Raw genomic sequence first — 23,482 nt, forward strand, 5'->3', positions numbered from 1 at the left:
ATCGCAATTAGGTGTCCTTACAACAGCACTCAAATTGGAAGCCAATGATCATTCTGCTGATTTCTCTACTCTAGAGTCCCTAGATCGGTGGATTTGAAAGAAGGCCACGATGTAATTACAGGAGCATATGGTGTGATCTCTGTCCCGCAAAGAGCGGGCGTAATTAAGCGCCTGAGGCTCTTATTTACAATTGGACTGGGGCTGGGCTGTCTTGCGCGCCTTGGGTTACCATACCATTCTTTCAGCTCGAGAAAACCTACATACATCCTTAGACAGAGGGAGAGTTGAGATGGCAATCAATTGATGGAAACAAAATTAGGAAAAAAGAACAAACAACCCGCAATAGAACACTCCTCCGGTCAAAGACGCTCCTTTCAACTCGGTGAACCATACCCCGCTACCACAACCTACCCCACTTTTCTGCCCGGGTACACAGGCAGAGTGAGACTGTGAGGCTTAACTAACTGTGGCGTCCATGCATGTGGGCTGGTGCATTCATACCGTGAAACATTTTGAGCAAGAAACAATTCCCAAAAATCAGTGATACAGTAGAAACAGTACCCCCAACCCAGTGGAAATGATAGCCTACCAGGTTCTTGAGTATATTTATCACTTAGTGCAGTAGAATGATTTATAATAGTGCCGTGCAACCCTAACCCTTACTCGACCCTCTGCCAAGACTCATCTCGCTTACTTGTACATATGTAGCTTACCCCTAACCCTGTTTCATATAATGTAAACCCTAGCCCTGATCCCCGGGTCTTGTTGTATTCATATTACCTCCACAGCGCACAAACCTCAAAGTTCTTAAAGCTGCTATGTTCCCAGACCTCATTGCTTTATGTGAATTAATGGATAATCGGTTTGTAGCTCTGGACCGCAAAGCCCCATCGATGCATTCATCTGGGTCCAGCGTGCAAAAGCACAAAGCGGGACCCATACTATGACACGACCCAGTCTCACAGACAGCAAGCATCTCATATTCCCTCCAAGATCCCATTATGATATCCACCTGCTAAAGCTGTCGTAGAGTGAGGCTCATGATCTCCCCGTGGCTGCATATGCAGGGTTCTCGGCTCCGGTCCGGAAGCGGTTGTCTGCAGGGACTAGGGAGTTTTCTTGTGGGGCGCGCCAAGCCGGAGACGATTTTAGTTTTTGGGGCCAACGATACAAGTACATGTAGTTTTTCTCTAAAGAAGTGTATGTATGTATATAAGGTATCTAGTCTTCAATTCATTAACAAAAAAAAAAAGAAGAAAAAATCCCAGCCAGGTATCTCTAGAGTAATGACGATAAGTCAGTAACTAACTAAATACAAAAATAAAAGCCTCCCAGCCCAGCAACCCAGCCAACAAAAGAAAAAAATCAGAGCACAAAAAATACAAGTCCGTTATTAATTAGCAACTAGCTACTTATCAATTAGATATTATTTTATTATCATTACGGCGCTGACGCCTTCTTGGCCCAATACTGGTCGAGTGCGTTTTCGATACCGTCTGCGTCTGTGTAGGCGTTCAAGCTTGAAAAGAACTCTAGTGCGCTGTTGGCCTCGGCGACGGTGAAGCCGTTGTAGGGTTTTGCGCGGAAACGGGGCTCCATGGGGTCGATGAAGCGGGTGGTTTCGGGGTAGTTAAAGTCGGAGAGGGCGGTGACATTGAAGGCGCCCATCTGCGGTGTGTTAGTCTATAACTACAGAGATGATTTGGATATGAGAAAGGGGAAATACCATGTCGTGATCTTCATGAACGAGGTTGTGGCAATGGAACATGTAGACACCATCCCATGGCTATTACCAGCGTTAGCGTTTTCCCAGCACAGAAAATTCCTGTAAAGGACAACTTACAGCGTATTTCGCCAACACAGTCACCGCCTCGTTATTCCCCAGTACAATCACATCCTTCAGCGCTGCCGCCTCATACGGCGTGACCTCTGTTCGCCCAAATGCACTGTTCTGCGTCGCCTTCCGTCGGGACAAGATTTGGAAGTCAACGAGATGGATATGCACCGGATGCGACCACCCGCCACCGCCCTGTAGTCGCCACATCTCTGTTGTTCCTCTCGGTACGTTCCTCAGGATCCCTAAATACTGCATTAGCATATGTGTCCTCTTCTATGAAGTGAGATTTAGTGACATACGATTCTTGACATTTGAGAACGTAACAGAGTTAATCGTCCAGTCCCCCCTGACCCTTCCAAAGACAAAATTTTGATCCAGTTGCGTCTTCGGTGCCGGCAAATCCAAGTCAACAAGCTTGTCAGGCAGCGGGCCATTACCAACCTCGGAGGTTACAGCATTCCCGACGCGGAACTGCATGACCTTGTCGTAGCCGGCATAGTTAGTGTCAATAAAGCAATTGCTCTGCTTCAACGTCATGTTTTGTCCCGCGAGGTTTGCAAAATCGATTACGATCTACGTGACGTGTCAGTATGGTATGAAATAACGAGTGATGACCCATGTATCGGCCCGGGGTGGAGATACACACCTCCCATCTCTCAGCCATAGCAACGACCAACGACTCCGTCTCGACAGACTTCGACATAAACCCGGAATCACTTCCCACCACATGGAACTTCTTATTCTCCCTCGTCGCGTCCACATTGAGCGTCAGATTAAACGTCCTGCTCGCCGCGGCGTTCAGCACGCGGAATCGGTATTTCCGCGGCTCAACAACAAAATGGGGGAGGATCTGGCCATTGACGGACGGGGTATCACCATAGGTGCTAATTGTCTCGGCACTCTCGTTGGTGATGTTGCCCGTGGAGGTGTAGCGTTTGGAGTTAAGCATGAGCGGGATGTCATAAGATCCCCGTGGAAGGTCGAGGCTGGCCTCGAGTGCAGCGTCCTCAAGGATGTAGAAGCCGGCTTGGCCGGAGTAGGCATTGAGTGCGGTGATGCCCATTGCATGGTCCTAGAGGGGGGAGCTGCAATGAGCATATGGGGAGAGCATAGTCGGTGTAAAAGGACTTACATGGTACCATAGAGTCCTGGCAGACTGGGTATTGGGGTAGTAGTAATCTTTATACTGCCCAGGCAAAATCGTGTCCTCGGCCCACCCGTCAAATGCTACATCGCAGCGCCCGTCAGTGACTGTCTCTCGCACATACATGCCAAATGTGAGGAAAACTTACGAGCCCGACTATAGGAGCCGTGTAGATGAATAGCCGATCTACGGTAGTACTCGTTCACAAAACGGATCACCGTTTCCCTCCCTTTTGGAACACGAAAGGTCGGCCCGGGGATTTGCCCGTCGTAGCCTATGAGAGTGGCATCACCAAGATCAGGGAAGAGGTTCTTGGTAGTCTCTTTGATCTTGATTTCATAAAAGTCCACTTGCACACCAGTTTTGGGGTTTGTGTAGGTGCTAGATAGTAGTGGTGGTAATGTTAGTTTTTTCTTTTTTCTTTCTTTTTTTGACCTCAATTTATATGGATAGAGAGAAATATAGAAAAGGAGATGGGGAATTTACTTACGTCAATGGCTGTTTGACGGGCATGATGGGAAGTGGAAACTCAAAGTCATGATTGTAGGACGGACTCTCCCGCAGTGTAATGGGTATAATCTGAGCATTTGCAAGCAGCGGGAGGAGGGCAACCAGAGAGGCAGCAATTTTTCTCAGCGAGCAGACGGCCATCTTGACTTCTCAGAGGCACTGCTATCTCTATGCAAGAACGAAACGGACGAAGAACGAACGAAGGAGTGCTGCCTGACGTTGCTGGTATTGCTGATCTGATGAGGTGGAAAATAGAAAGGGATACAATGGGTCCCTTTATATGTCTCCACTCATGCATGCACCCACCTAGCTCGTTCCTTCACGGACGGACAAGATGCACCCTTCAGGTTGGCCGGCTAGGTGGGGGAGTTAATGGCAAGTGCACGGGTGGGATCGAGAGCTATGGCCAGTCGGTACTCTTCCCCGTGCGTCATATCGTTCGAGCTAGATCTGTTGTTCTTTTCGGAGGAAATAATACGAATCCATATTGGCCCTGCGTTGTGCACGAGTGTACCGGATGGGTGGGTGGGAGTGGTGGGGCTATCCCGCTTCTGGCCTAACCACCAAGCTTTGCCCACTCCACACTAGCAATTAGTAGCAATAAGGAAGATAAACACTAGCTAACTGGGGCACGATGACCTACGGTTTTTCGCTTGATGTTCTCGAAGGAGTATCTGTTCTTACCTTGGGGGAAAGGCATTGGGGCGAGGCAAATTGAGCACCGCACTGTTGGTGCTGAAGGCAGGAATGTTTATGATCTAGAGCTTAAGCTAGGCTAAATTGAACTACTCTACTTAGGGATATTGCTGTCATGTCAGCTGAACTGGAATGTAAGAAGATGAGATGGCCCTGATCATTGGCTTGTTGCTCCAATGTTGAAGAGAAACCCACTCTCCAGCCAATACACCTCTCAATCTCAGTCTGCAGGAGTGAAATTGGCAGCAGATGCAAGGGCAGTGCCGTCGGTCTGAAAGTAGAACTGTACCTATCTCTCACTCCCACAGTACTCCACATAAAACCATCACCGCCACGGCGGCAGTTCACTGCACTGACGGACTGAATGACAAGAAAGAGAAGAAAGAGGTTGTTGGTCGTCTCGATTACCGTTGCACATGTAATCAGTCCGGATCGAGACGGTCTTCCCATCCATTGCTATTTCTGGCACCCCACATTCGGCGACCCAGCACGTTTGTGGAATCGTGGCACAACGAACCTTTCCAGAACAGGGCACTGGGTTGTCCAGATTTGCAATTGAGTTTTTTTCCCTTCGTATCTGCTGTACCTACATACATGTTCCAGGAGCACTCTTCTCCAGCACACTATATTTACTCTAATTTATTGTCTGCAGGTCTGCAGTGGCCGGCGGGCTGCAGAGACGTGGATAAGCATAAACCAGCGCCTTTGCTCGCACCCGGGATTTGGTGCATGCGTGGGAAAGATCCTGGCTGTTGGTGTTACAGAGGGTACTCGCTTAGTTAGTAATGGTAAGTGTCACCCTTCGTATCATCGAATGATCGACACTTTCCTAGTTTTAAGCTCTGCACTTTTGTCCGCTAATACTCCTATGCCGTGTTGATACTCGTAGATTCGTCACGTTTCCGGGCACGGCCAATGTTGCATGACATACAAAAAGGTGGATTTGGCGCTTTTTTGTATGGCATGCAATAGCAGTCGTGTTCGGAAACGTCATGAACCTACGAGTAGATTTCGTAGGACACGAAAATACCGCACACGCCGTCATGGACGCATATTTGTGCACATTCCAAGAGTCGGTGAACACTACAACAACTAGAGTACAGTCAAGTACAGGAATAGCTCCCATAGATCATTCGAAGCTTGGGTAGCAATAAGCTTTCTTCTCATCATGTGTCTAATTAACTATCCAACTATTATAATTATGACCGCCTGAGTTCCCTCTGCTTTGCATTTGCATACCCGGAATAAACTCATTTAGCGGTTGAAGGATTATCGAATACGATAGCATGGTTCGATATAATTCCGAATCTCTGTCGCAACGAAGGACTAAACCAACAGGTGATCAACCACAACGTAATAGAATCGCCACTGCAGGTTCCAGAGATCTGGTTCTCCCGTTTATTTCCCGGGCGAGTTCTTAGCATTTTATAATACGGATTGGCGCTCTTCATTTGTAGACCAAGTACTGTATGTACTTTCGCTTTGAAAGCCGAGGCAAACTAGCTGGTGGCTCAAACAGTCTTCGATCAGGATCTCGTATTACGGAAGAAAACCGAGACTTTCCAGCTATGTACGTATCATAGCACCTACGTGCCAGTATGGTTTAGTACCGCCCGAAACCTGTATTGTCGGGTATCAAAAATAACCGATCACTGGCACTCATAGCAACCAAAACCGACCTGCGAAGAAACCTCACATCGAGACTTTCGAGGTCAGAAGAGTAATTCCATTCCCCTCAAGCACCTAACTCCGTTTAGGAGACTTAAAATTACTTAATTGCTCTCCTGGTTGTTGAGTTATTCTGACCTGAAGTGATTTCGACGTTGTCGTGAGGTGATCGGTTATTTTTGATACCCGATAATACCTACTGTAAAGTACATACCATCGCTCATGCATGCGACCTCTAAAGATGAGCACCGCCAGGGAAGAGAACCAATGATTTATTCTCCTCCCTGAGACCGAGGTCTGGATAAGGTGCGGCGCCGCCGCTGCACGTGCTGCTATTGATAGCACAGCAGGAAGCTATGGGCGTATCGGATCGTTTATCTGTTTCTGTACGGTCATTGGAAGGTCAGATCTGGAACGTGGGCCTTGGTGCTCGTGAGGGAGCAACGGTTTGGTACTCACAGTACTGCATGCACAGTAACTAATGTATATTTAAGGCATATGGGGTAGTCGTTTATGATAAACAGGTAGAGCCACCTGCCTTGATCTTCATCTACTTGCGCAAAAGGCTACCGACGCCAGGGACCAAAGTATTGGGCACGAGGTACTTGATGCATGCTACTTTATGTAAACGGCTCTCGTATAACAATCGTATGTGGTCGTAAACTGTAATTAATGCTTGGCTCAAATCGATCGTGATTTCCAAGATGGAGCCTTGGGGCCAATGAGATCCTGTAGTATTCGTCTTTGCAAGAATTGATCTCTTGATATCGAAACATCCTTTTGTGCGAAGCTCGAGTCCCACGTGTCACGATCGACGTTGGGCACACATCGCTTGATAGGTCTAGGTAGCGATTCGGAGATAAATAGGCCGTGCCGGGTTGAGTTTTGTGTTCTTGGTGACATAATGAAAATAGAAACTTCAGATTAACATTTCCCAAATTCTATCTTTAACTTATCGATATTATACCCCTTTGAGACCATCTAATGATAAAGCTCTAGCTCTATAGGTGCCTACAAAAGGCATAAAAGTCATTTAGTACATAGTAGTAGAATTAAAACTACAAGTAGGACCGAATCCTTGAAGCAATTATCTTGCCTTCGCCTGGGTAGACAGTCAGACCCAATCGAATCATCACTGTAACACACTTCACTTGGAAATTGGTCCCACGGCATCATATTGGCGAGAAAACACGAGGTTCTGGCATTCTCTAGGCAGCCCCGGAAGCTGACGGACTCAATGCGTGATAGTCTTGTACTCCCTCAGGTTTACAGGTTTACGGCTTTTAATCTTTTACGCATGCGCTAGCACTCGGGATATTGCCAAGAAACTGGCATCCCATGCAAATTCAGTGCGTTTTATCAGGTTATTATGCGCATAGGTACATTCCTCCTTGTTATCTGGCGCCTTGCCGTGCTAGCATGGAGCTCTTAGCCTTTGAAGAGCAGTCGGCAAAGAGCGGCACTCCCGGCACTGCCCGCAAGTAAGGGAAAGTGATGAAGATGAGCCATCTTGATAAGAGAATGCTGGCAAGAGTGATGTATTCCTAGCTAGGAGAGTCGATGATATGAAACTGATAAGGAGATTGACTTTTTTGGTCGGCTCGACCGGTCTAGTTGGTAATGCCTTGTAGGTCGCGGTTAGAGACTCCTGCAGGCGTGTCACTGGGTCAACAGGAGGGTGAGGGCTAGGAGGATATCTCTGTTGATAAGGCTGCGCTGTTGATGGGTATGGCTGATTTGTCATGGTGGTGTGTGGATATGAAAAAGGGAAGCCAGTCAGTGAGGGTCTGGTTTGGCGAGGTGATAAAAATCTTCGCTGGCAAAATTAAAAGTTTAGCAAAGAGAACGAAAAATCAAGGACAAATATTAAAATAATTTAAAGTTAGGTACGTACGATGAAATGTTTCCAATGCCATTATTCCCCTAATCATACCTTTATGAACCCAAGTAATATCGAGAAAAGGCGATGTCAATCAATGGCAAGTAACCGTAGTAGAATATGTACCTTACCGTCGAAACGCATACAATTTTGAGCCTTATTCAGTCGGCTTATCCAGATCGTAGGCTCATAATAGCCTTATGAATCCAATAAGGTTCAAATAAGTATTATTTAAGCATGTTTTAAGGATGAAATAAGGCTTAAAAAAGGATTTTTGTACTGATAAAGCTATTGTGAGTCTACGTTCTGGATAAGCCGACTGAATAAGGCTCAAAATTGTATGCGTTTCGACGGTAAGGTACCATTATTACTATTATATTTTGGGATTAGTACATGTAGTCAGTCCCCTAACCCTGGCAGTTTGTAGGGATCTTTGCCAAGCCGAATATTGTGTTCGCCAAGAACAACCTATATTGGGATTTACATAATAATTGGACCACATAGTAGAAGCAGGTGAATCCATGCCGTCGACTATCATGCAACTTTCTGTAGCTCTATTCGTGAGTCACTTCAGTAGACTCACCGGAGTTCTACCCAACACATACATGTACCCATGGTCCAAGGATTTCTTTGTAGGTACAGTGACTCATGACTTTAAATTGCAGATCCAATCGAAAAAAGCCAGGGCCTAAGAACTTAGGCTCAATGGAGTTGATCAATTGAAGCTTTCATGCTGGCGTTTCAGCATCGTTTGTTCAGAAGAATACATGTATTCACATATATATAACTATATACATAAATACCCACGAACTTCAATCCTTCAAATCTTGAATAAAGACTCTTTCGCTTGAACTAATTTCACAGTACTACGTAGATACATGTAGTGGAATGAAGAATCCAAAATCTGGTACCGACATGTATTCTGATTCATAGTGTATGCGTATCAGCGGCGTGGAATTAATGATCTAGGTGCCTAGCTTGGCGCCATGACTCAACTCAGCACAATTGCAACCTCCTCCTTGTTCATTAAGCAGCTCATTTTAGGGTACTATGAAGATACCCCTCATTTCGTGCGTTCGAAAGCCATTTAAAGATCTCTCCAAAGCCATTCTTTTTTCTCTTATCCATCAAAGTTATCTCTCGACCATCAGTCCCCATGTCTTCTGCCTTCACCGAAACTCTTCACGCAATTACCTCCACTAAACTTGAGGTCCTCTCGCAACAGCATGCAGACTTCACATCTCATAGAGAAAGAGTCTTATCATCTGTCGCTGCCACCACCGATCCCTGCGAGAGAGTCCGTTTGCTCCTCGATGCCTTGAAGTCCTGGCGTACCTCCGACAACTCAACTGAGGCGGGTGGCACAAGCCCCTCCAAGTCTCCCTATCTCACAAACATTGAGTATTTCCTGAAGCAAGCAGAAAATGATCCCGGTATTGGAGGCTCTAGTCTGAGCGAGTGGGAGAGGAAGTTGACAAAGAGTCTGGAAACGGAATCGGTCAAGTTTGAGTATGCGGAACTCTTCGGAAAGCTTCTGACTGAGTGGGTCGGAAGTCCGTCAAACCAAGAGGGTAAGTCTAAGAAAGTAGACGAACCTGATAGCGAAGTCAGCTCTTCAAGTAAAAAGTTCGAGAAGGTAGGGAGGAAGACATTACACGAGGAGCGTGCAAAGTTCGAGGCCTACGTCGTAACCCCGAATGAAACCGATCCCGTATCTATCGAAGCATATCTCGAGGAGCTGTTTTCGCTGTCCAAAGAGGCTAAAAACCAACTCGAGCTGGTAAGAAAGAGAATAGCAACGTTTGGCGAGTGGTTTCTCCGCTCTAAGTTTACTGTGGAAGAGCTGGAATGGACCATTAAGTCGTTGCTATCCAAAGACCTACTCTCGAACCAGAAACGTTCAACACTCAAGGAGTTTATGCTCAATAAAGTAGTCCTTAAAGAAGTTGCTGATGTCTTGAACATGCACTTGTCCTCTCTTGCGTCCTGGTCCTGGCCTGCAGGTGGTGTCACAATAGAGATGAGGAGATATCTAAATGGGAAGTATCGGAACTTTATGGAAGAAGAGCTCCTGCAGGCTATTTTCTTGCATTATCTGGGGACAAAATGGTCCATCGAATTCAAAGGAGCTTTCCGCCAAATAATCATCAATCCACGTGTTTGGAAACCATCATCCACACCAATACCAAAGGTCGACCTCGAGAGGCGTGTATTCTTCCTTGGTGAGGTCACAGATGACAGTGGATGGAGTCCGCCGGTGCCGCAAACTATTGTAACTTCGAGAAAGACGGTGCAGCAAGAGCAATTTTTTATGGGACAGCTCCCAGACTCGATGGAAACTAGCGGTAATCCCACATACGACTCGGACGTCGTAAACTCAGATACAATCCCAAAGCCCACTCCGATGACTGTGAAGCAGACAATGCTTCGCATCATGGCTACTGAGTGTATCTTAAATAACACCTTGTACGGCAGTTTTACCGTTCTTGGCTCAGACCTCTTCTCGTTTGGCTCGAGTCTTTCGCATTCATCCCTCATCACGGTTCTTAAGTTTTTCGGTATATCTGGAACCTGGCTTAGGTTCTTTGAGAAGTTCCTTGCATCTCCACTCAAACTCATCATGGACGAGCCTCCTCAGATGCGCAGACGTGGAGTCCCCATGGCTCATAGTCTGAGCGATTGCCTTGGTGAAGTGCTTTTATTTTGCATGGACTACGCCGTAAATCAACGGGCCAATGGATTATTTTTATATCGCCAGTTTGACGATCTGTGGCTCTGGGATAGTGACCCCGAACGTTGTGCTACAGCTTGGAAAGAAATGCAAAAGTTTGCAAGAATTCTGGGCTTGGAATTCAACAGCCACAAAACAGGTTCTGCTTCTGTTGGGCGGCCTCTACATCCAGATCTTCCTCGAGGGCCGATTAAGCATGGGTTCTTGAAGTTTGAGCCTTCTGGTAATTTTGTGATTGACCAAGAGCAGATTGACACCCACATTGCCGAGCTCCGATACCAACTTCAAGCGTGTAACAGCTCAGTCCTTGCCTGGGTTCAAGTCTACAATAAATACGTATCATCCTATTTCACCACCAATTTCGGGACCCCAGCGAACTGTTACGGCAAGAAACACATAGACATGGTTCTCAAGGCTTTGAGGGAGATCCACCGTCAACTATTTCCGTTGCACAATGGTTCTGTGACCGCCTACCTTGCTGCTATCATCAAAGAAAGGTTCTCGGTCAATGACATTCCAGATGGTTGGTACTACTGGCCCCTTTCTATGGGAGGGCTAGAAGTCAAAAACCCATTCATCCCACTATACATCATGCGAGAGCACATCAATGATGACCCCGCAAATGCGTTCTCGAAGGTGATAGAGAAAGATGAGGAGACGTATGCGAGATGCAAGGAAAGCTGGGAAGATGGAACAAGCGCGGTACTAGGCGGCCCTGCGCACCCGACCTGGGCGAACGAAGGGTTTATTTCGTTTGAGGAATTTACAAGGTACCGTCAAGAGAAATCCGGGGATTGGGCAAATGTCTATCAAAACCTTTTGGGGGAGCCATTTGACTGCCGCGTCGAGACGACTACCGAGATCGAAGCAGCATTAAAACGAGTCTCGAACGAGGCTGGAGGGCTAGTACCTAAGCGTGTAACCGCTGAAAACACACAAGGGGGACGTGGTGGCCGGGGTGGTTTTAGAGGTCGAATTTTCATGAGGGGCCGAGGAGGCCGAGGCGGATACAGCGGCGGTCATAACGACCCCGAGCCAGCACAAAACACACAAGTTAATTGGAATGAGATGACTGTCTACTGGCAGTGGGTTGTGGCCTGTTTTGGGGAAGGAATGATTGCAAAGTGGGGTGGCCTTGAGGTGGTGAGGCCCGGAAGTCTACCAGTGGGAATGGTTGAAGCCTGGAAGAGCAAGAGGATGAGATGGGATCCTTAGGTATTTTATCTGGCTACTTTGAAGAAAGGTTTGGTATCAATACATTGTATTTTAAACCTGGTTTTTCCATCAAAACCTACGATATCTTAAGTTCTTGGTTCATAGTCAATTTATCTCTTTATGTCATAATGGTATGAGATGCTTCCTAAGATGTACTTAAGATATTAGACCGTGAGGGTGTCAATTATGTATTTGTCATGCACCACGTAACTTATATCGATCATCATGATAAGGATAGACCTGATATCTGCAGCTCGGGTAAGCCACAAGAGATGCTTGTCTTCCAACATTTCATCAGATTTTATCTCTGCCTCACAATACTATTCACATAGAAAATACCTGAGATAACTAAAGTCTCGGTGGCCATGAAAAGCCACAAAGAGCTCAGCGCGGTAATCTCACTATCACAGATATTGAGTCGAGATCCGACCATCGGAGCTGTACTTTGGGCGCCATCTGAGTACATTTAGGTACTAAGCAGCTAAGCTGACGGCAGAGTACTATTAAAGATCCGGCCGAGTCGGCGATCATTATTTTCACTTATCGAGGCCTGGGGTCTCTAAAGAGCCTGAGAAAAGGGAGAAGCGCTTTCATGCTTCTTGCTGCGCCGGTGAATTGCACTTGCTTAGCCATAGGGCACTTATATGCTTTACCGCCTCTCTCGCCTCTCGTAATCATTTATGCCGTCAATCAAGCTCGACAAAATCGCGAGAAAATCAATTTTACGTGGCAACTCTGGTAATAGTAAAAGACTTTTCAGTTGAAGGTTTAAGTGTCCTGGACCTGCAATTGCTTTTATGAACAACGAGGGAACCGAGTAATTGACGCTTGCCCTAAGCAGGGATCTTGCTGTCGATCAGTTGAGTATTTCCGAGTGATATTTCATGCATACGTTCCAAACACTATTTCCCCTAGCAAAAACCGCCATTAACGGGGAAACATTTTTTTCGGGTAACCGACATAATAGTTATAATTAAGTCAATTATTCCTAGATCTTGAGCTTCTGTAGTGCGTTATCTTTCGTTTAGTGTAGTAGCGTGTGTGATATTGCATGTGAATGAATGTAGTATACGTATTAATGTGTTCGCTATACGTATACACAGTCGTTTGCAGATATGATTCGGGGGGTCTTAGATCAGAAACGATAGAGAGCTAAAGTCACGCTTTTCGTATTACATCTTTTCGCAGTTCGTCCATCGAAGCTGATATGCACATAAGCAACTGCCCAAATGTCCAATGACCAACTTTCATAGCTAGAAGACCTTCCAGTGGCCATGAAAACATGCACGCCCCTTACAAGGCTGTGGGTGTCTCTGTAGAGACTACGGCTGTAGAAAATTTGAACAAAGATCTCGTGACACGAGAACTCTATATCATGTCTGGCTCTGACTATCAAAATATTAAGGCGAACTCCCTTTTCAACTTTACTCTAGGTCACTCCTGCATAGAATTGTGTCTTTACAATGTAAGCAATTGAATCGGGAAACATACCCAATTACTGTTTGTAAATGAGACTAGATTGTATGAATCATGAAAGAATTTTGTCGATGTCTGATATACTATATTTGGGCCATTAGAGCTAGGGAATGTGTAATATCAATTTGTAAAGGCAGAGCGAAATGTGCTCAATGACTGGTTTCCAGGAGCTAGACGTCCCCTATTAATGGCTCATTTCATTCATTGAACAAATCAGTTCAACGAGTAATGCGCCAATTGATACGTTCACATGCCTAAATTTATCAAGTGAAAATTGTAAATAAGCATCTGTAGCCTTCTAGATCTCTTCAACAACTGTTGTAGTCTCATGGTCATCAATCCCGAGAAATAAACTCGATTCTTGTTAACCATAAGAAGTCCATCGTCTAAAACTAAGACAATATAGATGCGCTGCGCCAATCATCCAGATATGCATGCCGATTTCACATGTTGCAGAAATCTCAGCTCTAGTGCAGTATTCAATCGATTTCCAATTCTGGGGCTAGCTCGAGTAGATGGTGATTTATCCTTTGATGTAATTAAACATTTTTTGTGAATTCCTGCGGCCAATTCAACGGAATTTTATGGCTACAAAGTACATTTGTAGTCAATTCTTGCACTGTCATTAGTTACATTATCCATCCTATGCCATAAAGAGGGATTTCTTGAGAACCCAGTCCTGTGGACGTTCATTTGCGGAGGTGGCGGTTTCTGAGTCGAAACACTCCCTCGCCCTATTTTCTCTATTAAAAGTCATGTGATTGATGAAGAATTCGCAGACTGTAATCTCTCTTGGCCGCTAGCTGTGGTGACTCATATGAAGTGAGCGAATTTTTATGTTTGAACTCTCTTCGTATATATATATATAGTAGCCTAGAAGAATACTTACACTAGAACTGAATTAATCTTTGGCTTGAATGTCAAATATGGTTGAAGTGCACAAAGCTGCATATATATGAGATGCCATGCATCTCATGCTCATTAAAGTAAACATGGGATCTTTAGCCTATAAATCTATCGATCGAGAACTTTTATAGATCAGATCAAGGCTCTAAGCCTTCGAAGGCTGGTAGCTGGTGTTATGGCTGTTTGTTTAATATTCTTTTAGACCTAGGGAATACATGTAGTTCTAATTCGAAGTGTAATCATCAGCGCACATATACATAACGTTATAACCCCAGCCCTAACAACGAGTACGCGTGCGAAGAGACCGAAATGCTCAAGTATTGGAGGCCATAATCCGTAAAATATGTTTCAGTCAAATTTTGGGACCGATAGGGGTAAAATCTCAATGCATTAAATGTACAGTCATTTGTAATAACTTCGATTAAGCATGCACAAGCCTAGGGCTGGCCCGAGAGTGTTTGGTCATAGGACATTTGCCAAGGATGATTCCTTATATAAGCGGGCCTATCATTTGCAATTGCAACAAGCAAAAATAAGGCGTATGCAGGAAGCGAAAGTGCAGGGAAAGTGGAGACGTATCTGACAAGATTACTCGGAACCTTCTCATGCCAGATCGATCTATACCCAGGAACGGGTTCGAAATCGAATTCATCAGGTCAAGCTATAGGTATGTAAACGCTGAAGATTTAGAAACCTTTGTTTCTGATGTTATTGAGGGTAATATCGGTATTGGGGAGAAGGAATATCTCTTGAATCTCAGTCCCCACAAGCCCATAACATTTACATAACCTACTTAGGTAATTACATAACTTAGGAATGCACTATAAAAATCATTAGCCATTATATTAGTGGGGTTCGACTCACCTGCCACGTTCTATGGCGCTCCACTGACCAGGTCCTCGGGATGATTAACCCTTACATACCTCTCTACAAATTTGCCGAAGTACCTGGACGCCCAAGAATTCCTATCAGTCAAAACAAAACGGTCAAGAGCCAGTCCCGGTAGTTTGGGTTTCAAAGACTTATTTCGAGCTTCCGTGAAAGTGCACTTTTCGGCACTCGGACGGCTAGGCAACCACCACCCCCCGATCTTCAGAGGCATTGTTCCGGCCGACAAGCCCGAATGTTTTCGCACATCCAATTCGGTTCACGAGCCTAAGTTGCCCTGCGGGTTTGATATCTTCACGTTTCATAAAGGTGGAGACAGAAGTCATACAATAATGTTAGTTGGCGAGCCCGGGAATGCAAGAAAAGATTCTCCGAAACAAGCGACGTCGGAGACGACTTTAACCTCGAGAGGAAACGAGACAGCAAATTAAAGGTTGTGGCTCTCCTAAGGCAACAGCCAAGCGTACAGACCATGGCTGGCTGAGAGAATGTATGAGGATGAAAAGAGATAGAGAGGCGTACATCATGAAATCTCCAAAGATCCTGAGCTGCTCAACTCACATATGGAGTCGATCGCTTGCAATTGTTCTGCCTACTAGCGCGCAGGCGCGGGCTTAGGCATGCCGCCAAGACCGCCATCCAGCAAAGGCTCGAAGGTACGCACCTTCTAATCTTTGTAGCCTTCTCCTCTCCGTGAAAAAGATGTTTTTAGTAACAGGAGACAGTAGTTCGTTTCATTCCGGATCACGATGCGGTTTTACTTGCTAATCACCACAGCACATGTATACGTAGGCACTACACTTGGCGCGCCAGTCCGTAGCTACATATACTCGGGAAGCTTGAGATATCGATTTGTATGCATGATCCTCAGCCAGATTCCCATATGTTGAGTTCTGAAAATGGGAAGGGTTGACTCTCATTCAGCACATGGGAGTGACAAACATACATAATAGTCTAATTATTGACATGGATCATGAGCAATTGGCCAATTGGAAGGCTCCCGGTGTAAGAAATGGCTTGAGGGGCTCAGCTGTCGTCTCATTTTCACCGCATAGTGGGGATTTGTACGCTTCATTGATCATGGTTGGTAGCCGCCGGTCTCAATTGGGGCAGTGGATTCTCATGATAGTAAGTTACGTCCATACATGAGGTACCGGCGCGTGTTTCTGGTGTTGTGTGTGAAGGTTAGTGTGGGTGTGCCCTAAGGCAATAGTCAATGCGGTAGTTAATGTGTGTCTAGGTACTTTTGGAGAATCGTCAACTTGAGTAATTCTGGCACCTCAATCATTGGCAGGTGCTCAAATGGTAGTATAGTTGTACCAACTGTATGTCTTGTTTCAGATGGGATGTCTCACATTCATTTTAGAGACACTTGGTAAGACATGTTGACCAATAGAATGTCCATAGCTATATATGTTCAAATATTCAGCTTGGTCAATCGCAAGAGCTGGATTAGTATTTGCAGACGTTCATGACGGGCGATGCGATGCTGAACCTGCAGCTGCAACCAATAATCATCAGATAACCTGAATCGTCTGCCCCGGTCTAAGCAACTGAATCAGGTGATACATGAAGCTTGATGAAACCGTTACCTGGTAATAGTAGATATTTACAAGTCTATTCTTTAACGGTTAAACTCTCGATTGATTTCAAGATATTAATTCCTACTGCTGAATTCGGTAACGCAATGACGAAACCTTCTGAAACCGGGAAACTGTTAAGAAAATCCACAAAAAAAAGCTTCCCTCTAGTACAACGATAAGCCAAGGCTCAGAAAAAAATTTCTCTCTCACGTTTGGCTATAGTGTTCCTAATAATACATACTGAAAGTGTATTTCTTGGGACACGAGTATTCGTTTATTCTTGACATGTTTCAATTCAACTTTCACCCAGGTTCATATAAGTGTACTTCGAAACGAATGGCAGTATACTAGTATACACGGGTATTGCGGCATGAAGAAATAGGTCAGCATCAACGAATACCTCAAAATAAAGAAAATATTGTGTAGTTGTACGTATGGCTTAGTGTTCAACCTGTAGAACAATTGCAAATTTAAACGATTTTCTCGCCCTAGGCCTAGGAATACCGGCCAGTTCTCAACCACGTATCCCCTGTACATACCCACTTCGGCACATTGTTTTTCTGCACTTTGTTTACTCCCGTCTTGCATTCTGGTTTTATCTTTGACACTATTGGACACATTGCCTGGTGTAACGGCTTTCAGGTACCTAGTAGTGACTTTGGTACAGCAGATGGATTCATCTCATGCTCTCATTAATCGTAGCTGCACTGGGGAAGCTGCGGGTTCAGCATGTAGCCTATGATATGAGATGGGATTGTAAACTAATCCAAGTGCCTGAGAAGGCTGAGAAGTAAAAACCTAATGGGTGGGGGTTGTGTATATAAGAGACTTTCACCCTCCCGTTCATTTTATCATTAGTTCTTCGGTGCACCAACAAACAATAGCTCACAATTCCAAATAACTATCGATCTACAGTCCTTACAGCTTCAGTGTCTATAATAACATATCGTTATTGAACACGCACCACTCTTACTCGAAAGCGAGCCAACAACTTCCAAAACAATATCAAACATCTTACTCAGCTCGCGCATAATCTTTTTCGAATCTCACTTTTCTTTTTCTCATAAAAGTATTGATATATATTCTACCCAAAACCATAGTCAAGTCAAAATCACATTCAGTGATATCAAATGTCGAGCTACCCCACTCCGGGATCCTCGAGTAGTTTTACAGCATCACCAGGCACTGTAATTGAAGAAGAGCAGAAATACGCAGTCGCAAGGATCGGTAACGCCCAAGAGCGAAGAAGAGAACAGAACCGCAAATCACAGCAAACATACCGTACGCCTTCTCCACTCCATATAGATAAGGCAAGGCTCGCGCTAATCATTTACAGGTACCAAGCATAAGAAAGGCGCGGAAAAGATAGAATTTCTCATTAAGGAGGATAAAGAGGCCGAGGAGAGAATTCTGTTGCATCCAAAGTTCCCTCTTTGCCCTGAATACGAACGGCACCTGGCACAAGGCTTTGTTTTTGACGAAGAAACCTACGGAAACGTTGATTGGTCCGTCGAGCCATCCTTTCCCATAGCCAGCATCATCGGACGCCAATTTATGCCTTCTATTCCGCCAGAGCTTGTTATTCCAGCCGAATCCTGGCTGGAAGCGACAGGACCTCTACGGGGTGGGTACGAGTTTTTCAAAAGACATGTTCTCATTATCATGAATGCTATCGACATTCACTTGCCTCAGTTGGGGATCACAACAGAGATGTTGATCGATAAATTTTCAATTTCCCCTTATGTGATGCCCGAGAATACATACAATGAGGAATTAGAAGCGAGAATCAACGGTTTGAAGGAATACATTCCACACCTGGCTCCAGTTGATCTCCAAAGATCAGTCCCGCACCATCCTTACATCGATCTTATCCCCTTCCCCGCCTTCCGCACCACAATCCTCGAGATTCTCCGCGACATCCCCAACACAATCAACCAAGTCGACTTTTGTCAAGACATCGAACTTGGGGGCCTTAGGCTTTGGGGAACGCACTCATACGAACCCATGAGTTACGAACTGATCGAGCCCTTCGCTGCCAAATGGGGATATCTTTTCTGCCGAGATGCCGTGGCCCTTAATGCTACAAACTACTGGCGAAATGCACGCGGAGAGCATAGCCTAGGGCCTCTTGATTTCGGGGGTTCCCCAGGTGCTGGGAGCTCTCAGAAGTTATTTGACGACTTGTATCTAGTGAAAGTGATGAGAGAGTCATTGGGTTTATAATCCGCACCTCTAGTCGGATAGACACGAAAAAGACCCCCAACAAAGCAAGTTTCTACGAAATATTTTTCAAATTATGTATTCCGAGTGGTATTAGTGGAAGCGCAAATTATATGGTATCGAAACCCCCAAAAGATGGGGGTAGCTGAGCCCAAGCGGCAGGGCCCTTGGGTATCTTTTGCAGAACGGTTTGAAGAGTCAATATAGCTCTTACAATTATTAAAAGGCAGGAGTAAAGGCCATATAAACAAAAACAAACACTTTCTTATCAATACTCAGCTCATTTACCTATTTATGTTTTTCCTTTTTGTTCTGGGTTTGATCTCAGCAAATATTTACACATGACGTCTCTTTTCTATTAGGTTATTTCTTGTCTGGATTTTACTCTGCAACACGTCTTATGAGCTTGTATTTCAGTTATATCAAATAGCCTTTCAGGATTAAAACAATTTTAAGAATACCCAATGCCCCTTTCAGGCCATATATCATAGATGTATAGAATTTTAAGTAAACTAGAACCGTATATAAACGAGTGATATTTCATGACACACTTTAGTACCCGTCTAAATATAGTATCAAGTCTTAGTGACCTAGTGTACTCGTAATTTCATAGCGTTTGCGAACACAACTGGGTGCGCATACCCGCAAAATCCCGCATGAGGCTTCAGGTTTTGGTCTGTGCAGACCCAGCTGTGCACGTGTTCACAAACGCTATGAAACCATGAGTAGCCAGCGTGAACGAAATTTTTCCAAGATTAGCCACCAAATTTTCCATTTATTTATCAGGTTTACACGATTATTCAAAGAAATACTGTTTATCAACTCCGGAATCAAAGAAAATAGCTGGCTGAACATTCACAGCAATTGAGATATAAATGTGGACGTGGGTTATATACTAGCTAGACAAGGCCATGAGCTACAGGTAGGAGAGCCATTGAAGAGTTTGCCTAGAAAACCCTTCCGACGGATAGGAGCTAAGCTATAAGGCTACCCACGTGCGTGAGTGAATCAATTGGTGGTAGTCCAAAGTGTGCAAAAGTCTCATTTCGCCCCAAGATGATTGAGAATCGGAGCTCTTCCATACGTAACCTATCATAAGACGTTGCACAATTACAAGTGCCACGAACATGAGACATGGTAACACGTTGTACCAAGCGGGCGTCACACGCAATCCATGGCCACATAATACATAAGTATTTAGTAAAGTTGGCAGCTTTCACGGCGTAATAGATATCGATACATACGACAATAAAATCGCTCTTAGATAACTGACTACGTAAAATATAACAGGTCATAGTAGCCCAGTTATGGCTGTGTACAACTTTGGACAGGACGAATTACCCTATAGCTGGTTGATATACTTCGATACGTCTAATATGATTTCCTGGCCAGTGGCAGCCTTGTAAATATTGATGGTACACTGGTCATGAGCCATATTTAGAATAGGTACATCATATGAGGAAAAATCGGAGCCTTCTAATACGCTCCATGAATCCTGTGGTGTAACCCATGCGCAGAGCCTCATTCTCGGAGCCTGTCGATCAATTGCATGCAAGCCAGCCCCTGGTCAATGCCTTAATATTTCTCGCACCTTTTACCAAAACTTTTATCTAAGGAAGCAGTACTCCAAAGGCCAGTTTCTTGGTTGCAGGGAAAAGTAAAATTTAAAAACCTATTACCATGCTTTCTGGAATGCGGCACGGACTCGTCTCAGATCGAAAATGTTAAAACAAGGATCACAGTGTTTATTGCGAGAATTATTTTATTACCTCACTCGATCATGATCAAACCGCAGCTTGGCGTCTTCCTAAATGAGATTCTGAGATCATGAAATGTGATCTTGCCTTGATGCCTTATGTGAACTCGGGATCTGCCTCTGGGTTTAATAAAAAACCGGCTTTTTTTTTAATCCTTCTTCAAAGGCATGGAATAGTTAAATGATTGATCGCTTATATATATGTGTGTGTATAAATTCTTTTCTACATGAGGATTTCGATATTGTAGTCATGATGTTATCGTACTCAGGTCTTACGGCGCCTAGAATCGTATGGCGTTCAGCGCAGGATCTTATGTAATCGTTGGCAAAAAACAAAGCCCTTTGTTCAAAAATAAAGCTCCCTTCCGGCATTAATTGTTCGTTGACAGAGGCGTAGGTTGTGTGTAGAGCTGTTGATGTAAGTATGTGGCGCCAGCCAAGAGATAAGTGATCCTGGTCATGGGTGGTAACTATCACCGAGAGACAATCCGGTATGTTTATCGAGCTGCCAAGCCAATTATATCGTTGTTTCAATCATTTTCCGTAGATCCATATATGCTCCTCTTGAGCTCGAGGCCATTAACGCCGTCCGGCCCTGGTAACTATAAACAGCCCGTATCTAGTCTAGCAACAGTAGCAATAATTTCTCCGTTCGGGATGGCCCTTGAACTTCTCAGTATGACCCATTCAAGGCGTTTTTGTACTCGGTCAAGAGATAGAGTACGTGTAGAGTCGTGCCACTCTATTCACCGATATATACTTATGGTATAAATTGGATGAAAGGCCTAGGACTAATATTTGTATAGATCTAGAGACTAAAGACTTATAGCTTATTTAGCTCTTTTACAATCCTTACGTTCATCATTTTTCAGTCAGACCTAACTGTGAATATTAGCTTGTTTGAAACGTTGCGATCTACAGTGCAATAAAAAACATACCTCACGATCATTACCCCTACCATGCGTCTACCCGCCCTCTCACTCATACGTCCCTCCCTCCTACTCCTCTTACTATCCACCTCTGTCTTGTCCTTACCTACATCCACAACCACAAAAAAGGTCACAAAAACCGTTTTTGTCACCGCCGCCCCCACAATAGACGCTCATAACAAAGCTCAGGTGAAGCCCGTCGCAGCCAAGGGCGCACCCGCCCCAACACCAGCCGTCATCCCCGTCCAACCACCAAACGCAAAGACACCTCCGCCCACAAGCCAAGAAAGCCCTCCAAAACCACCAAAATTGCGCCGCCGGCAAGCTGCCGAAGTAGCAGAGTGTGGCAAGAACTCTCCCGGAAAGAAGTCATGCCCAAACAACGCTTGCTGCTCGTTCTATGGGAATTGCGGCATTGGAGATGATTTTTGCGGGAGCCCTGATCCGGCGGCGCCGTGTCAAAAGGATTATGGACGCTGTGGGAAGTCGACAGCTGAGACGCCGAGTTGCAACGGGGCGAGTGCCAAGGCCAGGAAGGTGGGTTATTATTTGTCTTAGTAAGTGGTGCGGTTTTTTTTCTTGGTTGGAGTATTCCCAGGGTGTTTGTTGGCCGTGGATAGCAGGAGCTAGTGGGAGGCGGATAACGAATGAGGATAATAGAAGCGCCCAGAGTCTAATGAGAGTCAATTGGGGTATATAGTGCATATGAGAGAGACTGTGATGCTAGCAAGCCAGAAAGCATGAAAACAGCAGGACTGACACACATCAACTTCGCATTCGCCCTGTTTGACGGTGACAACTTTGACTTTTACCCCCAACGTGAGGGCGACGAGAAGTTATATGCAAGCTTCACTGCACTCAAGAGTGACAAGTTGCAGACTTGGATCGCCATCGGTGGTGGTCTCTTCAATGTAAGTAAGCTCATTTCACGCTAGACGTCTCAATGTTGTCGGGAGCTAGGCGTGGCCAGACATCACAACACACGGCGGGGTTTCAAAATCCCATACGTAGGCCAATCTTAGTATTGCGAGATACCACGTCGAGTATTCTGATATAGGGTAAACCCTAGTTTTCCGATAACTCTCTGGCTGGCCTGCTATATCAAATTCATATCTAACATTGAATAGAATCCCGACCAACCCACAAAATCCAACTGGGCAACTATGGCCTCCACTGCAGCCTCGCGTGCAACCTGGATCGCAAACCTCATAAAGTTCATGGCAAAGCACGGCTTTCAAGGGGCCGATCTAGACTGGGAGTGGCCATGTGACCCAATGCGCGGTGGTACACCAGCGGATACAAAGAATCAGGTCTTATTACTGAAGGAGTTGAGGGCAGCATTTGGAACAAAGTATGGGTTGAGCTCGGTGCTGGTGACCGACTGGGCAGCGTTGAAGGATATGGACGTCAAGGGGATGGAGCCATATGTGGACTTTTTCAACTTCATGTCTTATGACTACCACACACCTGTTGTGAGTATTGCTCTTTCCTTATCATCAATTCAACTGAGGTTTTGCTAACAGGAATTTCGATAGGATGTGCCGAAACCTGATGCGCAGGCACTGTCGCACACGAATATCACAGAGACAGACTCGAAGCTTGTCCCACTCTGGCACGCGGGAATAAAACCTGCTAAGATCAACCTCGGGTTTGCACTCTACGGGATGACATACCAGATGAAGCCCACCTGCCTCGAAGCCGGATGTCCCTACGTTGCCAAAGGGACCGCCGGGAAGTGCTCTAAGGCTGCCGGCTCACTTACGAACCTTGAGATTACAAGATTAGTTGCAGCTGGTGGGGCTAAGAGCGTATTACTTGAAGGTATGAATCGCTTTTTTGAAGATACGGGAATAGAGAAGCTAATATAGAACAGATGCGCTGGTTAAGCAGACTTTGTACGGTGGTAACCAATTAGTTCTACATGATGATGCAGAGACATTCGAGAGGAAAACAGCTTTTGCAAGCAAGAGATGTCTGGGAGGAACAATGTACTGGAGTGTTGACCAGGGACTTCAGACCTGAAAATTTTAGAAACATCTGGGGA

At 45.2% G+C, this 23,482-nt stretch overlaps 5 protein-coding genes across 5 annotated transcripts; 4 read left to right on the forward strand and 1 right to left on the reverse strand.

The window, feature by feature from the left end:
* Positions 1–1,440: 1,440 nt before the first annotated feature.
* On the reverse strand, positions 1,441–3,632 carry LAJ45_09656 (uncharacterized protein; the record flags this gene model as incomplete). Its single annotated transcript, XM_046119196.1, has 8 exons — positions 1,441–1,668; positions 1,727–1,786; positions 1,844–2,079; positions 2,137–2,410; positions 2,484–2,909; positions 2,970–3,064; positions 3,130–3,362; positions 3,472–3,632. The coding sequence occupies 8 exons, from the start codon at positions 3,630–3,632 to the stop codon at positions 1,441–1,443; spliced, it is 1,713 nt and encodes a 570-aa protein (XP_045967518.1).
* Positions 3,633–8,890: 5,258 nt separating this feature from the next.
* Positions 8,891–11,680, forward strand: LAJ45_09657 (uncharacterized protein; the record flags this gene model as incomplete). The annotated part of the gene is made up of 1 exon (XM_046119197.1): positions 8,891–11,680. One exon carries the CDS (start codon positions 8,891–8,893, stop codon positions 11,678–11,680), a length of 2,790 nt encoding a protein of 929 aa, XP_045967519.1.
* A 3,890-nt stretch (positions 11,681–15,570) lies between these two features.
* On the forward strand, positions 15,571–16,220 carry LAJ45_09658 (uncharacterized protein; the record flags this gene model as incomplete). Its single annotated transcript, XM_046119198.1, has 5 exons — positions 15,571–15,606; positions 15,679–15,804; positions 15,875–15,955; positions 16,042–16,134; positions 16,191–16,220. The coding sequence occupies 5 exons, from the start codon at positions 15,571–15,573 to the stop codon at positions 16,218–16,220; spliced, it is 366 nt and encodes a 121-aa protein (XP_045967520.1).
* A 1,443-nt stretch (positions 16,221–17,663) lies between these two features.
* On the forward strand, positions 17,664–18,756 carry LAJ45_09659 (uncharacterized protein; the record flags this gene model as incomplete). Its single annotated transcript, XM_046119199.1, has 3 exons — positions 17,664–17,814; positions 17,870–18,157; positions 18,226–18,257. 3 exons carry the CDS (start codon positions 17,664–17,666, stop codon positions 18,255–18,257), a joined length of 471 nt encoding a protein of 156 aa, XP_045967521.1.
* Positions 18,757–21,468: 2,712 nt separating this feature from the next.
* On the forward strand, positions 21,469–23,460 carry LAJ45_09660 (uncharacterized protein; the record flags this gene model as incomplete). Its single annotated transcript, XM_046119200.1, has 5 exons — positions 21,469–21,995; positions 22,139–22,349; positions 22,566–22,910; positions 22,974–23,259; positions 23,312–23,460. The coding sequence occupies 5 exons, from the start codon at positions 21,469–21,471 to the stop codon at positions 23,458–23,460; spliced, it is 1,518 nt and encodes a 505-aa protein (XP_045967522.1).
* Between the last annotated feature and the right edge of the window lie 22 nt (positions 23,461–23,482).

Source organism: Morchella importuna, assembly GCF_003444635.1.
Source record: "Morchella importuna strain M04M26 chromosome Unknown Morimp01GS038, whole genome shotgun sequence".
In the NCBI taxonomy this organism is placed as follows: domain Eukaryota; kingdom Fungi; phylum Ascomycota; class Pezizomycetes; order Pezizales; family Morchellaceae; genus Morchella; species Morchella importuna.